General features: G+C 33.1%; 1 protein-coding gene across 1 annotated transcript in view; it reads right to left on the bottom strand.

The window, feature by feature from the left end:
• Nucleotides 1–18,943, bottom strand: part of LOC133172347 (multidrug and toxin extrusion protein 1-like) — a 57,297-nt gene that overhangs the window by 36,218 nt on the left and 2,136 nt on the right. The window contains exons 2-3 of the mRNA XM_061307213.1: nt 15,754–15,855; nt 12,280–12,348 (exon numbers count right to left, since the gene is read on the bottom strand). Of these exons, the coding sequence (XP_061163197.1) occupies nt 12,280–12,348; nt 15,754–15,855 (171 nt within the window). The remainder of the gene's footprint in view (nt 1–12,279; nt 12,349–15,753; nt 15,856–18,943) is intronic.

Below are 18,943 nucleotides of genomic sequence, written 5' to 3'. Positions count from 1 at the left end.
AATTTTGTCATTATTTGTAGACATCAAAAACTCTCAGGGGCAGTAATTCATTAAAGGGCTCGACAAATCGTTTCGCAATGAAAAGATTGAAAAGTCCTCTCGAGTAGTCGAAAACATTAGTGAAGGTTCTGTATCTCTACGGTTTATGGTTTCGAAGGAGTAGCGATAACAGGCTATTCTTGCGAAAGGGGCAATAACTTCGTAAGAGGTCATGGGTCAAACACGTTGGGTCGTTTCTCGAAATAACTTTTAATATCCAGTATCATGAACTGTAAAGTTTTTCGATAAGTCTTGCGGTTTCAAAAGTCCTGGTGAGAAATAAAATAATAATAAACATAAGCATTTCAAGAGGTCTTTCCACAGAAAGGTGGAAAGACCTAATAATAAACAGAAGCATTCCAAGAGGTCTTTCCACAGAAAGGTGGAAAGACCTAACTAGTAGACTAATTGTTCTCGAACAATTAGAGGTCTTTCCTCCTTCTTTAAATTTCATATATTTTTCATATTTAACTCTCTATTGTTTTATTTTTATACAAAAGAAACAAGAAATGGCTTGAGAAATGGAAAAAATGAAATTTAAAAAAAAAATTGAATGACCTTGATCTTTGACCTTGAACAATTATTTAAGTTCATAAGTCAAGGGTCACATTGCACTTGACCCCATGCTTCTACGACTTTTAGTTTTAAAGTTATAAGGTTTAATAGTAAGAGCAAAGACGTTAAAGGGCGATAACTCATATAAGGGGTCATCGGATCCTTTCGCACTGAATAGATTGAAGTTGTGTCTAAAGGATCTGAGGACATAAGTGAAGGTTTCATGTCTCTGCGGTTTACGGTTTCGGAGTAGTAGCGATAACAAGGTTTTCAGTGAAAGGGGCAATAACTTTTGAAAGGGTAAATCTTAGGGGACAAGTATGAAATCTTTGAAATAATTTTAAGAGGACATATTAAAGATGCAAAGAGATTTAGTATATAATGAAAGACAAAAGAGATATAAAAAGAGCTTAATTTCTCAAATTTTGAATGACCTTGACCTTTGACCTTTACAAAAATTTCAAGGTCTGAGGTCAAAGAATCTAATGCAGTTGGTTCCATGTCTCTACGACTTATCGTTTTGAAAATTTTTCATTATTTGTAAACTTCAAAAACTTTCAGGGGCAATAACTTATTGAAGGGGTCGACAAATCATTTCGCAATGAATAGATTGAAAAGTCCTCTCAAGTAGTCAAAGACTTTGGTGAAGGTTCTGTATCTCTATGATTTACGGTTTCGAAGGAGTAGCGATAACAAGCTATTCTTGCGAAAGGGGCAATAACTTCGTAAGAGGTCATAGGTCAAACACGTTCGGTCGTTTTTCGGAATAACTTTTAATATCCAGTATCATGAACTATAAAGTTTTTTGATAAGTCTTGCGGTTTCAAAAGTCCGGGAAGAAAAAGAATAATAACTAGTAAACTAATTGTTCTCGAACAATTAGAGGTCTTTCCACCTTCTTTAAATTTCATATATTTTTCACATTTTACTCTATAAAGTTAATTTTTATACCAAAAGAATCCATAAATGGCTTGAAAGATAGAAAAAATGAAAAATTTAACAAATTTGAAATGACCTTGACCTTTGACCTTGAACAAATTTTCAAGGTCAAAGGTCAAGGGTCACATTGCACTTGACCCCATGCTTCTATGCCTTTTAGTTTTGAAGTTAAAAGGTTTAATAGTAAGCGCAAATACATTAAAGGGCAATAACTCATATAAGGGGTCAATGGATACTTTCGCACTGAATAGATTGAAGTTGTGTCTAAAGACCCTGAAGACATTAGTGAAGGTTTTGTGTCTCTACGGTTTACGGTTTCAGAGGAGTAGTGATAACAAGGTTTTCAGTAAAAGGGGCAATAACTTTTAAAGGGGTAAATCTTAGGGGACAAGTACGAAATCTTTGAAATAGTTTTAAGAGGACATATTAATGATGCAAAGATATTTAGTATATGTTGAAAGACAAAAGAGATATAAAAAGAGCTTAATTTCTTATATTTTGAATGACCTTGACCTTTGACCTTTGCATATATTATATGGTCAAAGGTCATTGAATCTTATTCAGTTGGTCCCATGTCTCTATAACTTATTGTTTTGAAAATTTTTAATTATTTGTAAACATCAAAAACTTTCAGGGGCAATAACTCATAAAAGGGGTTGACGAATACTTTCGCAATGAAAAGATTGAAGAGTCCCCTCAATTAGTCGAAGTCATTTGTGAAGGTTCCGTACCTCTACGGTTTATGGTTTCGGAGAAGTAGCGATAACAAGGTTTTTCGTACAAGGGGCAAGAACTCCGAAAGGGGTCATAGGTCATAATCGTTGGGTAGTTTTTCGAAATAACTTTTGATGTCAAGTATCATGAACTATAAAGTTATTCGATAAGTCTTTCGGTTCAAAAGGCCGTAGCGGAAAAATAATAATAATAATAATAATAAACAGAAGCATTTCAAGAGGTCTTTCCACATAAAGGTGGAAAGACCTAATAATAACTAGTAGACTAATTGTTCTTGAACAATTAGAGGTCTTTCCACCTTCTTTAAATTTCATATATTCTTCACATTTAACTCTCTACTGTTTATTTTTATACAGGAGAAACCAGAGATGGCTTGAGAGATGGAAAATATTAAAATTTTAGAAATTTGGAAATGACCTTGACCTTTGACCTTGAACAAATATTCAAGGTAAAAGGTCAAGGGTCACATTGCACTTGACCCCATCCTTCTACAACTTTTAGTTTTAAAGATATAAGGTTTAATAGTAAGCGCAAAGACGTTAAAGGGCAATAACTCATATAAGGGGTCAGCAGATCCTTTTGCACTAATAGACTGAAGTTGTGTCTAATGACCCTGAAGACATTAGTGAAGGTTTCGTGTCTCTGCGATTTACGGTTTAGGAGAAGTAGCGATAACAAGGTTTTTTTGCACAAGGGGCAATAACTTTCAAAGGGGTTAAGCTTAGGGGACAAGAATGAAATCTTTGAGATAGATTTAAGAGTACATATTAATGATGCAAAGACCGATAGTATATATTGAAAGACAAAAGAGCTGTAAAAAGAGCTTAATTTCTCATTTTTGGAATGACCTTGACCTTTGACCTTTACATAGATTTTTAGGTCAAAGGTCAATGAATCTTATGCAGTTGGTCCCATGTCTCTACGACTTATCGTTTTGAAAATTTTTCATTATTCGTAAATATCAAAGACTTTCAGGGGCAATAACTCATAAAAGGGGTGCACGAATACTTTCGCAATGAAAAGATTGAAGCGTCCCCTCAATTAGTCGAAGACATTGGTGAAGGTTCCATACCTCTACGGTTTACGGTTTCGAAGGAGTAGCGATAACAAGGTCTTATTGTGAAAGGGGTTGTAACTCCTTAAGAGGTCAAAGTTCATACACGCAGGGTCAACTACAAAAATCTTTTAAAGAGTACATTCTTATAGACTATAAATCTTTTCGATATATCTTGAAACATAGAATCACATCAGGGGGTGGAAAAATAATAATAATAATAACTAGTAGACTAATTGTTCTCGAACAATTAGAGGTCTTTCCACCTTCTTTAAATTTCATATATTTTTCATATTTTACTCTCTGAAATTAATTTTTATAGAAAAAGAATCCATAAATGGCTTGAAAGATAGAAAAGATAAAAATTTTAAAATTTTGAAATGACCTTGACCTTTGACCTTGAATAAATATTCAAGGTCAAAGGTCAAGGGTCACATTGCACTTGACCCCATGCTTCTATGTCTTTTACTTTTAAAGTTATGAGGTTTAATAGTAAGCCCAAAGACGTTAAAGGGCGATAACTCATATAAGGGGTCATCGGATACTTTTGCACTGAATAGATTGAAGTTGTGTCTAAAGACCCTGAAGACATTGGTGAAGGTTTTGTGTCTCTACGGTTTACGGTTTCGGAGGAGTAGCGATAACAAGGTTTTCAGTAAAAGGTGCAATAACTCTTAAAGGGGTAAATCTTAGGGGATAAGCATGAAATATTTGAAATAGTTTTAAGAGGACATATTAATGGTACAAAGATACTTAGTATACATTGAAAGACAAAAGAGATATAAAAAGAGCTTAATTTCTCATTTTTTGAATGACCTTGACCTTTGACCTTGACATAAATTTCAAGGTCTGAGGTCAAAGAATCTTATCCAGTTGGTTTCATCTCTCTACGACTTATCGTTTTGAAAAAAAAATTATTTTTTGTAAACTTCAAAAACTTTCAGGGGCAATAACTCATAAAAGGGCTCCACGAGTACTTTCGCAATGAAAAGATTGAAGAGTCTCCTCAATTAGTCGAAGACATTGGTGAAGGTTTCGTACCTCTACGGTTTACGGTTTCGAAGTAGTAGCGATAACAAGCTTTTATTGCAAAAGGGGTAATAACTCTTAGAGGGGTCAAAGTTCATATACGCAGGGTCAACTGTAAAAATCTTTTAAAGAGTACATTCTTATAGACTATAAATCTTTTCGATATATCTTGAAACATAGAATCACATCAGGGGGTGGAAAAATAATAATAATAATAATAATAATAATAAACAGAAGAATATCAATAGGTCTTTCCACAGAAAGGTGGAAAGACCTAATAATAATAATAATAATAATAAACAGAAGAATATCAATAGGTCTTTCCACAGAAAGGTGGAAAGACCTAACTAGTAGACTAATTGTTCTCGAACAATTAGAGGTCTTTCCACCTTCTTTAAATTTCATATATTTTTCATATTTTACTCTCTAAGGTTAATTTTTATAGAAAAAGAATCCATAAATGGCTTGAAAGATAGAAAAAATGAAAATTTAAAAATTTTGAAATGACCTTGACCTTTGACCTTGAACAAATATTCAAGGTCAAAGGTCAAGGGTCAGATTGCACTTAACCCCATGCTTCTGTGACTTTTAGTTTTAAAGTTATAAGGTTTAATAGTAAGCGCAAAGACGTTAAAGGGGGATAACTCATATAAGGGGTCATCGGACACTTTCGAAATGTATAGATTGAAGTTGTGTCTAAAGACCCTGAAGACATTAGTGAAGGTTTTGTGTCTCTATGGTTTACGGTTTCGGAGGAGTAGCGATAACAAGGTTTTCAGTAAAAGGGCCAATAACTCTTAAAGGGGTAAATCTTAGGGGACAAGTATGGAATCTTTGATATAGTTTTAAGAGGACATATTAATGATGCAAAGATATTTAGTATATGTTGAAAGACAAAAGAGATATAAAAAGAGCTTAATTTCTCATATTTTGAATGACTTTGACCTTTGACCTTTGCATATATTTTAAGGTCAAAGGTCAATGAATCTTATGTAGTTGGTCCCATGTCTCTACGACTTATAGCTTTGAAAATTTTTAATTATTTGTAAACATCAAAAACTTTCAGGGGCAATAACTCATGAAAGGGGTTGACGAATACTTTCGCAATAAAAAGATTGAAGAGTCCCCTCAATTAGTCGAATACATTGGTGAAGGTTTTGTACCTCTACGGTTTACGGTTTCGAAGGAGTAGCGATAACAAGCTTATATTGCAAAAGGGGTAATAACTCTTTGAGGGGTCAAAGTTCATATACGCAGGGTCAACTGGAAAAATCTTTTACGGAGTACATTCTTATGGACTATAAATCTTTTCGATATATCTTGAAACTCAAAATCACACGGCGGAAAAATAATAAAAAATAAGAAACAGAAGAATATCAATAGGTCTTTTCACGGAAAGGTGGAAAGACCTAACTAGTAGAATAATTGTTCTCAAACAATTAGAGGTCTTTCCACCTTCTCTAAATTTCATATATTTTTCACATTTAACTCTCTACTGCTTATTTTTATACAAAAGAAACCAGAAATGGCTTGAGAGATGGAAAAAATGAAAATTTTAAAATTTTTGAAATGACCTTGACCTTTGACCTTGAACAAATATTGAAGGTCAAAGGTCAAGGGTCACATTGCACTTGACCCCATGCTTCTACGACTTTTAGTTTTAAAGTTATAAGGTTTAATAGTAAGCACAAAGACGTTAAAGGGCGATAACTCATATAAGGGGTCACCGGATACTTTCGCACTGAATAGATTGAAGTTGTGTCTAAAGACCCTTAAGACATCAGTGAAGGTTTTGTGTCTCTATGGTTTACGGTTTCGGAGGAGTAGCGATAACAAGGTTTTCAGTAAAAGGGCCAATAACTCTTAAAGGGGTAAATCTTAGGGGACAAGTATGGAATCTTTGATATAGTTTTAAGAGGACATATTAATGATGCAAAGATATTTAGTATATGTTGAAAGACAAAAGAGATATAAAAAGAGCTTAATTTCTCATATTTTGAATGACTTTGACCTTTGACCTTTGCATATATTTTAAGGTCAAAGGTCAATGAATCTTATGTAGTTGGTCCCATGTCTCTACGACTTATAGCTTTGAAAATTTTTAATTATTTGTAAACATCAAAAACTTTCAGGGGCAATAACTCATGAAAGGGGTTGACGAATACTTTCGCAATAAAAAGATTGAAGAGTCCCCTCAATTAGTCGAATACATTGGTGAAGGTTTTGTACCTCTACGGTTTACGGTTTCGAAGGAGTAGCGATAACAAGCTTATATTGCAAAAGGGGTAATAACTCTTTGAGGGGTCAAAGTTCATATACGCAGGGTCAACTGGAAAAATCTTTTACGGAGTACATTCTTATGGACTATAAATCTTTTCGATATATCTTGAAACTCAAAATCACACGGCGGAAAAATAATAAAAAATAAGAAACAGAAGAATATCAATAGGTCTTTTCACGGAAAGGTGGAAAGACCTAACTAGTAGAATAATTGTTCTCAAACAATTAGAGGTCTTTCCACCTTCTCTAAATTTCATATATTTTTCACATTTAACTCTCTACTGCTTATTTTTATACAAAAGAAACCAGAAATGGCTTGAGAGATGGAAAAAATGAAAATTTTAAAATTTTTGAAATGACCTTGACCTTTGACCTTGAACAAATATTCAAGGTCAAAGGTCAAGGGTCACATTGCACTTGACCCCATGCTTCTACGACTTTTAGTTTTAAAGTTATAAGGTTTAATAGTAAGCACAAAGACGTTAAAGGGCGATAACTCATATAAGGGGTCACCGGATACTTTCGCACTGAATAGATTGAAGTTGTGTCTAAAGACCCTTAAGACATCAGTGAAGGTTTTGTGTCTCTATGGTTTACGGTTTCGGAGGAGTAGCGATAACAAGGTTTTCAGTAAAAGGGGCAATAACTATTATAGGGGTAAATCTTAGGGGACAAGTATGAAATCTTTGAAATGGTTTTAAAAGGACATATTAATGATGCAAAGATATTTAGTATATGTTGAAAGACAAAAGAGATATAAAAAGAGCTTAATTTCTTATATTTTGAATGACCTTGACCTTTGACCTTTGCATATATTTTAAGGTCAAAGGTCAAAGAATCTCATGCAGTTGGTCCCATGTCTCTACGACTTATCGTTTTGAAAATTTTTAATTATTTGTAAACATCAAAAACTTTCAGGGGCAATAACTCATAAAAGGGGTCAACAAAAACTTTCGCAATGAAAAGATTGAAGAGTCCTCTCAATTAGTCGAAGACATTGGTGAAGGTTCCGTACCTCTACGGATTACGGTTTCGAAGGAGTAGCGATAACAAGGTTTTTTTGTACCAGGGGCAAGAACTCCGAAAGGGGTCATAGGTCATACTCGTTGGGTATTTTTTCGAAATAACTTTTGATGTCGAGTATCATGAACTATAAAGTTTTTCGATAAGTCTTTCGGTTCAAAAGGCCGTAGCGGAAAAATAATAATAATAACTAGTAGACTAATTGTTCTCGAACAATTAGAGGTCTTTCCACCTTCTTTAAATTTCATATATTCTTCATATTTAACTCTTTACTGTTTATCTTTATACAAGAGAAACAAGAAATTGCTTGAAAAATGGAAAAAATGAAAATTTTAAAAATTTTGAAATGACCTTGACCTTTGACCTTGAACAAATATTGAAGGTCAAAGGTTAAGGGTCACATTGCACTTGACCCCATGCTTCTACGACTTTTAGTTTTAAAGTTATAAGGTTTACTAGTAAGCGCAAAGACGTTAAAGGGCGATAACTCATATAAGGGGTCACCGGATACTTTCGCACTGAATAGATTGAAGTTGTGTCTAAAGACCCTAAATACATTAGTGAAGGTTTCATGTCTCTGCGGTTTATGGTTTCAGAGGAGTAGTGATAACAAGGTTTTTCGCACAAGGGGAAATAACTTTTAAAAGGGTTAAGCTAAGGGGACAAGATTGAAATCTTTGAAATAGTTTTAAAAGTACATATTAAAGATGCAAAGATATACTGTATATGTTGAAAGACAAAAGAGCTATAAAAAGAGCTTTATTTCTCTTATTTGGAATGACCTTGACCTTTGACCTTGACATAAACTTCAAGGTCTAGGGTTAAAGAATCTAATGCAGTTAGTTTCATGTCTCTACGACTTATCGTTTTGAAAATTTTTCATTATTTGTAAACTTCAAAAACTTTCAGGGGCAATAACTCATAAAAGGGCTCAACAAATCCTTTTGTAATGAATAGATTGAAAAGTCTTCTCAAATAGTCGAAGACATTGGTGAAGGTTTCGTAACTCTACGGTTTACGGTTTCGGAGGAGTAGCGATAACAAGGTTTTTCGCACAAGGGGCAATAACTTTTAAAAGGTTTATGCTTAGGGGACAAGATTGAAATCTTTGAAATAGTTTTAAAAGTACATATAAAAGATGCAAAGATAAACTGTATATGTTGAAAGACAAAAAAGCTCTAAAAAGAGCTTTATTTCTCATATTTGGAGTGACCTTGACCTTTGACCTTGACATAATCTTCAAGGTCTAGGGTTAAAGAATCTAATGCAGTTGATTTCATGTCTCTACGACTTATCGTTTTGAAAATTTTTCATTATTTGTAAACTTCAAAAACTTTCAGGGGCAATAACTCATAAAAGGGCTCAACAAATCCTTTCATAATGAATAGATTGAAAAGTCTTCTCAATTAGTCGAAGACATTGGTGAAGGTTTCGTAACTCTACGGTTTACGGTTTCGGAGGAGTAGCGATAACAAGGTTTCTAGTGAAAGGGGCAATAACTGCGAAAGGGGTCATAGGTTATACGCGTTGGGTCAAATTTGTTCATAACTTTTTATGACCTTTACGATGAACAAAAAGTCTTTTCGATAAATGTCGAAACAAAAAATCAGCGGAAGAAAAATAATAATAAGAAGAATAAGAAGAAGAAGAATAATAATAATAAACAGAAGAAAATCAATAGGTCTTTCCACAGAAAGGTGGAAAGACCTAATAATAATAACTAGGAGACTAATTGTTCTCGAACAATTAGAGATCTTTCCACCTTCTTTAAATTTCTTTAATTTTTATATTTTACTCTCTAAAGTAAATTTTTATACAAAAAGAATCCATAAATGGCTTGAAAGATAGAAAAAATGAAAAAAATTAAAAATTTGAAATGACCTTGACCTTTGACCTTAAAAAATATTCAAGGTCAAAGGTCAAGGGTCACATTGCACTTGACCCCATACTTCTACGACTTTTAGTTTCAAAGTTATAAGATTTAATAGTAAGTGCAAAGACGTTAAAGGGCAATAACTCATATAAGGGGTCATCGGATACTTTCGCACTTAGTAGATTAAAGTTGTGTCTAAAGACCCTGAAGACTTTAGTGTAGATTTCGTGTCTCTGCGGTTTACGGTTTTGGAGAAGTAGCGATAACAAGGTTTTTCGCACAAGGGGCAATAACTTTCAAAGGGGTTAAGCTTAGGGGACAAAAATGAAATCTTTGAAATAGATTTAAGAGTACATATTAATGATGCAAAGACAGATAGTATATGTTGAAAGACAAACGAGTTGTAGAAAGAGCTTAATTTCTAATTTTTGGAATGACCTTGACCTTTGACCTTTGCATATATTTCAAGGTCAAAGGTCAATAAATATTATGCAGTTGGTCTCATGTCTCTACGACTTATCCTTTTGAAAATTCTTAATTATTCGTAAACATCAAAAACTTTCAGGGGCAATAACTCATAAAAGGGGCCGACGAATACTTTTCCAATGAAAAGATTGAAGAATCCCCTTAATTAGTCGAAGACGTTGGTGAAAGTTCTGTACCTCTACCGTTTACGGTTTCGAAGGAGTAGCGATAACAAGGTTTTTTGTGCAAGGGGCAAGAACTCCGAAAGGGGTCATAGGTCATACTCGTTTGGTAGTTTTTCGAAATAACTTTTGATGTCCTGTATCATGAACTATAAAGTTCTTCGATAAGTCTTTCGGTTCAAAAGTCCGTAACGGAAAAATAATAATAATAATAAACATAAGCATTTCAATAGGTCTTTCCACAGAAAGGTGGAAAGACCTAATAAACAGAAGCATTTCAAGAGGTCTTTCCACAGAAAGGTGGAAAGACCTAATAATAATAATAAACATAAGCATTTCAAGAGGTCTTTCCACAGAAAGGTGGAAAGACCTAATAATAATAATAATAAACATAAGCATTTCAAGAGGTCTTTCCACAGAAAGGTGGAAAGACCTAATAATAATAATAATAAACATAAGCATTTCAAGAGGTCTTTCCACAGAAAGGTGGAAAGACCTAATAATAAACAGAAGCATTTCAAGAGGTCTTTCCACAGAAAGGTGGAAAGACCTAATAATAATAAACAGAAGCATTTCAAGAGGTCTTTCCACAGAAAGGTGGAAAGACCTAATTAGTTTAACAGTAAAGAGGTCATTACCCGTAGAAACGTGCAGTTTACCTATGTTTACCTGCATGGTTAAGATGTTTTAAATTTTATAAAAATCACTATTAAAATGTTTTAATTATTTATTCATATATTTATTTATTCATTCATATAGGACGGAGAAATTTTATCCAAACACTGAAAACGTTAGTATAAAACATTGTTTTACAATAAAAAAAAAATTCGGAAACTAAATTGAAGGGGGAAGTTTCGCTATGAAGGGGGGAGATTGATTATATAGTGAGACTTTCCCCCGGAAGACTGGCTATATAGCGAGACTTCCCATGGAGAAGTCTCACTATATATCTAGTCTTCCGGGGGAAGTCTTACCATCTAGCCAGACTTCAGGGGGAACGACACCGGGTACCTGCCTGAACCTATAACATACATCATTTGAAAATTTGGATTCGATTGATAAAGTATTAAGACAGAAAATTGAAAAATCTCGAATAACCCCGGCCCGGGTTTGCGTACCTAATTTTACCAACACTCGCAGCGAACACCCTGGCACCTAGCGTTATAATGCCGCATTAAATTCACACTACTTGTATTCGTCTTCGTGGTTTGCGTGACTGAATTTACATTTGTAATAGAGATGATCATAATCATTTATTAAAGAAACTGTATCAATTTAAAAGAAAGAAGAACGAATTTACAAGAATAAAGCAACATAGAAGTAAGGACAAAATGAAGAATGAAAAAAGTTCCAAGTGAAATGTAATAAAGACGAATATGAAAACAATAAAGTGACATATAGTTACAATAATAACAAAGCATAAAGAAGTAGGCAGAATAAGAATAAAAGCAAGATAAATAGACTTTTGGCGGTAATTCCCTTCCATAAATATGTGATATTAAATGCATGTATCACCAGTGCACTCTGTATAAAATTTTGGAGTTCATTCATCTCGTAGCATCTCTGGTTAGAGTAAAACAATTGTAAAAAAAGGAACTTAAATGTATATGAAAACTTTTTGAGTTGACAAATTGATCGCCGCTTTATTATTTTTCAGAGAAAATATCATTGCAGAATAAAATTATAAAATATCATAGCTAAATTATTAACACTGTTTCCACAATTGTATAATACTGTAAGTGTTTAGATTTTTGGATACTTGTTGTTCTTAAACCTTTAGAAATTAAATGCCAAATCTCTGAAGCATTCATTAAACAGAATTGTAAGAATTACACGAGATATTTATTGCATAATCGAATAATTCAACACATTGAAGAACAGTGATTTAAAATTCCCCCACCAGTTAAGATGAGGATTGTTAAAAGCCTCTCATTGAGAAGAATTATTCACTCAACATTCATAATTTCAACCCAACACTGCCAGATTTCAAGGTAAAATCCCTTTTCCCCAAAAATATCTATTTTTCTGCGAATAAAAAATGAAATGAAAATATTTGAAAATGCTTCATTCAAAAATTTAATTATTACGGTCTGAATAAAGATTACCTGTGAAAATAGAGCATCGGCCGCCGTAGACAAGCCTATTATCACAAAAACCCCTGTAACATTGATAATCTGTAATAACATATGTTAAAATATTCAGTTGATATTTTGATTCCAAACGTTGATAAAATGAAAAGTCTTACAGAAAAGAGTTTTTTACGTACTTCGATACAATTAAAATGATAGCATTGTTACAAAGCACTTTGAAAAATTACGCACTTTGAAATTTTTTTTTCAAATTAATGCATAAAAAATATTTCTTTCCAAAATGCGTTAATATCGAAAATTTTGAAGAAAAAATGTGCACGCTTGGTCAATATTCTTGCAAATTTTAGGTATGATAAATAATTACTTGAACCTGGTTGGATAACTTTTAGGTGATGACATCACTTCAGGATCTGAGATTTAGACGTTTTAAAGATTTTTAGGGGTTGTGTTGTTCCAAAAAGGTTCTCGTTTATTTTATAAAAAGGAAATGGATCTTTTCGAAATAATGAAGGAATGATTGTTTATTAGCACACTTTCGTTACATTTTTTTTTATTTTATCCAGTCTTTAATAAGTTTTTAGATGTAGGGGTCGATAAGTGACTTAAAGCATCACATATTTCTTAGGTAAAAGGGGAGCAATTATGATTTTTTCAAACCATGAAAATTCTCTCTCTTTCTCTCTCTCTCTCTCTCTCTCTAAAAGAATTAAGTTCAGTACTAAGGACTTCCTTATATTTTTTACTATATTTAGAATTTTCTAGTTTTTTGTTCAAGTATGACCCTTAGGGGTACGAGTAATGCGAGAAAATGAGGACCAAGTTTGTATGATAATTGAAAATAATTTTCCAGGACAATGTGATGGTATTTCTATAGTTATTTGATAAGTATTTAAGTAAGAAAAAATGTTTATTCCCGTAATATATGATGACATTTTTAAAAGTTATTTGATTAGTACACAGATGTATGAAAACATTATCCATGCATCTTATGCAAGGCTTCTTTTTCCTTTGCATTGTATTGTATTTGATTTTGTAAAGCTACTTTGATCAAAGTATAGTCAGTTGGCAATTGTTGCTTAGGTGAGCGATGTGGCCCCTGAGCCTCTCTTCTTTAATATCACAGGATGCGATTTTTTTTCTCAGGAAAGCTTATTTCAATTTTTTCATCTATTTTACGTTAACTCAAATTTATTGAGAGAAAGTATATCAATGTCATACCAATTATGAAAATACATATATTCGGGTAGGAAAGATTTGGGCTGAGGGACCTCCTACCTGTCTTCTCTACGCTTTCGATGAGGGTAGATCAATTCAACAGTTTTTCGATAGAAATATAACAAAATAATGCTATCTATTACTAAAATCTAAGTCCAGAATTATTTTTTAATATATATTTTTTCAAAGTGCGTTAAGTGTCTCCATGGTAAAAAAAAATGTTGATGTACATTTTTAACTCACTTTGAAAAAAAAAATTCAAAGTGCATTTATTCTGTCCCAATTTTAACGCACTTTGAATTTTTTTTTCAAAGTGGGTAATTTTTTCAAAGCGCGTTATCATTTCGATGTTTTGGAGGCAATAACCTCAACAATTTTCTACATTTTTCTCTCAAATTTCACGATGCTTGTTCATTTCAATATATTCACATTTCCAAGTATTTTTCCTTAAGATTCTTTGCAAATTAGACGATTGTTCATTTTCTCATGAACTACCATGAAATGAGCATGAATATCCCCATTGTTACGTCATACTACCGTACTTGACGTCAAAACTATAGTGCAAACTGTTTTGCTTAAAAAATGACAGTTGAATGGCGTAACTTGTGGAAACTCATCAGAAAAATAATGTAAATATAAGAAATGAATTTAATTTTTGAAAATTCATGAAGTACATGAACTACAACGCTTCACGTCGGCATATTTATCATGAAGCGCTAACGCGCTTCATGAAATATGCCGGCGTGAAGCGTCGTAGTTCATGTCCTCATGAATCTTCAAAAATTAAATTCATTTCTTAAGTATACCTTTGACTGAGGAATTTAATCAGTTTATAAGGGAAAATTTATAAAATCAATGTCTAAATGAATTTTTATGATAATCTTTGAGAACAAAATTATGGTAGTAATTGGTCACAATGACATTGAAAGCGCTACGCATCAATGATTTCCTCCTAAACATCCATTATGTTTTTGTCTTAAAAGCTAAACTTAAATTATAAGCTATCAAGTACTTATAGGTAGGGTTGCATGGCTAATTATAATCAGTAATCGTATTCAGCTGTAATCGATTACAGTATGCTGTGAAATAAAGAATAACCAGCAATATTTGTAATTCAACCGATTTATACAAAAAAAAATCCTGTATTCATGATTACCTTTGCTTACTTTATGACTAAAATGATAAAAGAAGTGCATTTTTAATCATGGTGTTTGATGATATTCAGTTAATATTTTCAGTCTATTTTCTATTGCCCTCAGGTAGTTTTATAATTATGTCTGTTAACCATGCAGTGAGTGAATCCTCTCATACTGGCTATATTCAATGGTCATTTCCAAAATCCTTTCGCAATTTAGCAATTTAGGAACTCCTATTAATGTGGCTACATACATTTACTGAGGAAAATTATTAAAGGGTCGTTTTAAAATAACTTTTTGGTTTTAACATGAATGCTATACAACATTTGGTTTTCCTTGTATTTCTATAGTGTTTGTTTCTATTAGATATACCTTACTGATGTGTATTTCTAAACACCATAAATACATCCGATTTTCAAGAAATTATGTAGTAAAACACATTTGTTGGATCAGCTTGGATAATAACAGTGGTGAATTCACAACCTGAATGCTTGTCCAGTCAAAAGGTTAATCCATGTTTTGTTTTTTTTTTTTTAGTTTAAAACGTTGAAGCGCAATGTCATAAATCAAAATCCATTGTGAGATTTTTTTTTCCAAAAAAGGCATGAAAACAATCAAATGAAGATTGTACAATATTAGATGATATTCATCAGTGTCTTTGGGGCATCCCTAAAGATGAGTATGCATAGGTTTTTCTGGTCATGGGTTAAAAGACTTAATACATGCGTAAAGGATAACAGGGAATGCTTTGAGGGATTGAAAAAAATGTTCAGAATGTGTATTGCGTACATTGCTTACTTTTAGATGACCTATTGCTTTATTTATTGAACGACCCTTGCAAATTGAGGAAGCATTCAACGTGAGCGTAGATTTTGATTTATGACAATGCGTATCAACGTTTCAAACTAAAAAAACATTGATTTGACCTTTTGATCTTCCCCTGCGTGTTATGGTGTTTTGAAAGTCAAAGCTTTCAACTCAAATTTTAAGAGAATATACATACTGAATATAAATATACAATTATCAACAAAAATTAAAAAAAAACTAGTTCAATTATATAATGAAAACATAATTAATCTTACCTTCTCTATTTTAGTCAAAAGCACCACCTTTGTGTAAGTGTCTGTACTATACTTACTGTAGATGCTAAGGCAGCACCGTCCATTGATTCCTTTCCTAAATGTCCACAAAAACTCTGACTAACAAACAATGGCAGAAACATCAGGAACTGCGTCAGTGCCTAAAAATTGAATTCACATTATAGTACAATAAAGCTATGATAGAATATTCAAGCTATGATTATAGCTTGAAAAGGGGTCATAGATTGTTGGATGCAAGTTATACATTGAACCAAGTCCCTGGGGGTAAATCCCAATCCCCGGAACCGGAAATAATCAAATAGCTTTAATCAAAATAGAAACCCCCCTAAGTCATATTTGTATTATGACACATTAACTGGTATATGAGATCATGACCCCCGGAGGTCATCCCCTGAAACTACAAATGATCATATATCTCGAAAACGCTTGAACACTTTTCCTTTTAACCATACATAAAATTGTGTCATTATGCATTAAATGGTATAAAAGTCATGACCTCTTGCTGATCATCCCCATCCCCCTGAAACTGGAAACGATCACAATATAACCTGTGTCAAAAACTCCTCAGTCCGCTTGATATTACATTAAAACTCCACTATCACCCGAAAATGGTCTTTATGTCTCCCAACTTATTTTTGATACTCATATGCTTTGAGTACGATCATATTCTTAAACCGAGACAGGATTCTGACAGATAAGTTGATGTTACAAAGATTTCAACAATCTCGTTTAAGATTATTTTGTAAATTCCATGGTCGTTATAATGATTTTGTAAGCAAATTTAACCTATCATTGGGTCGTATTTCATATCAATCGATAGACCTTTGTTTTTATACTAAATTTGACTACAAAATATTCCACCTGATCAATACGGCGGGTGTGACCGGTCAACAGAGGATATTTACTCCTTTATCGTATTTGGTCCCCCGTACCTTCAAACGTGGCGGACCAAATATTATGCGACACCGGTCGACAGGGTATGCTTACTCCTCCTAGGCACCTGATCCTATCTTTTGGAATTTCCGGAGTCCGTGTTTTATAACCTGTTACAGATTTGTACTATTTATAGAATTAGAAATGAAAATCATTCAGAGTCCCGCCACTAAGCTTTGTGTACATTTTTGTATATATTCACAATTTGTTTATGTCGAAGTATTGGTTTGTATACATGAACAACACCTGGGACTGGGAAGGGGATGAGGAGGGGAAGGAGTTATCTCTCTATGGTCCTAAATGTTGAAAAAAAATTCTTTGGTTATCACTTGAATATGCATGTAAGCTGAATCCCTCAAAACTGAACTGTTTTAGGTTTCTTTACCCCCCCCCCTCTTTTTTTCTCTTTTCCAATAGCGAGCTTAAATGAAACTTATTATGTTTTAAGGTATAAAATGGTACTTTTATTATTATTAATATTATTGCTATTTTTTATTTAAGTTTTTTCTTTGACAAACTGTATTAATATATACTAGTACCCTATTTTGAAAGATTAGAGCTCGCCTCTCTCTCTCTCTCTCTCTCTCTCTCAATGAACTTTGATTGTTTTAATTATTTTTTTCTTATTTGATTCTGTTTTGTACATATATATACATAAAAGTTGTACATGTATTTGTAATATGTGTGAAAATTCAATAAAAAAATGTTGAAAACTACTAAACAGGTCAAGACCACTAGATTTTCTGACGTCAGCATAAATTTGCATGTAAATTAGCTATCTGTTTACTTTATCGACCGTTGAATGAGTCGCAATGCATTGTGGGCTACTACAAGTATCAATACGAACTCAGGTGTATTGAAAATATAAAGAGGAAATTCAATTGTCCCTTGGAAACTCATTTTCAATTCTTTTTTGATATTAACGAAAGAAATATTGGAAATGATGTATAATCTTTCATTTCTATGCTCACATTTACAAAATTATCTTTAAGAAGCCTTATATCAACTTGTACATGTGTAATACAAAGGCGTAAACTATTGTTCAAAGAGACGTAGGTGCTATTGTGTCGATAAAGCAGTGAGTGTATTTTTTGTACATAGTTTAGACAGCAGTGTAATGTGCGCAATTATTATTTAGCTCCTCAATATCATCAAAATGTTTTTACATACATTCAAACGTCAAAGCGTTGTACGGTATTTGAAGCAACTATTAATCATCTGAAACAACTCCAATATTAAATGTGATCATGGAACAGTGTCTTTGGGATATCTTTCAATGTCAGCCTTATAAAGTAAAAAAGAAACAGTACATTTTTTCCGGTGACCAAGTAAATATCATGCAGACCGACAAAAACACCGTCGCTGTTGAATTGTAAACATGTACATGTAGTAGCCCGTCATGCTTTGCGATTCCTTCAATTGATTGGGGAATTGGTTTGACGAAAACATAGTCACGAGATGAAAAGTGCCTTCCATAAAAGGTAGTGGGCACAGAAAGAAGTATTTTCTCATTATTTATTTCAAATTTTACATGGAAGTCCTATTGCATAATTAGTGTGTTTCAGTGGAATCTTTCCTTTTTAATTTTTTTTTTTTTTTTTTTTTTGGGGGGGGGGGGGGTGGTAGTTTGAGAATTAGCATCAGGAAAACAAAATCTAAACCTTCACTAAAGTCCAAAAGAAATTAATCTAAGTTCCTGACTTAAATCCATAAGAAAATACATGATTTCATATTTTGAATATACAGAATTGAACCAAATTATATTTGAAAACCACTCACTATGGACCCTCACCCGGTTTGTTGTAGACAGGCAAAAACATACCCTTCAGGGTATAATTATGATACCTGGGCTTGTACAAAATTTGACCAGTCAGGATTAAATCATTATCTTAATTTATATAACAAGAACAAAGATAGAAACACAAAGAGTTTTATTTCTTGTGTAAAACATGTAATATTTAGTATATTGTCGAACTTTTATCTCGCCTTAATTTGATCCCTCCCTAAGCTCGATCAGTACCAAATCTCTTAGGAAACGTTTCCCAAAATATACTTATCCTATGCATCCAAAAATTTAGGAAGAACCCACAATGCATAAGAAACATTTCATATTATGTTGGACAAGTGCCCATGGGGTAATCCATAACAAATACTTCTAAAACAGTTGCGATGTCTATCCCTAAACCACATGTACTCTAGCTGCTTATGTCAAGATGCATTGTGTATCATGTTTGGCAAGTACCCCAGGTTCATCCCCTACCCCCTTATTTTTAGTTCACCTGAGCTGAAGGCTCA

Source organism: Saccostrea echinata, unplaced genomic scaffold (assembly GCF_033153115.1).
Source record: "Saccostrea echinata isolate AGI-Se365-2 ecotype Australia unplaced genomic scaffold, CSIRO_AGI_Sech_v1 ptg000054l, whole genome shotgun sequence".
Taxonomy (NCBI): Eukaryota; Metazoa; Mollusca; class Bivalvia; order Ostreida; family Ostreidae; genus Saccostrea; species Saccostrea echinata.
Note: the sequence above shows the minus strand (reverse complement) of the source record. Positions and strands in the feature narration are given on the sequence as shown.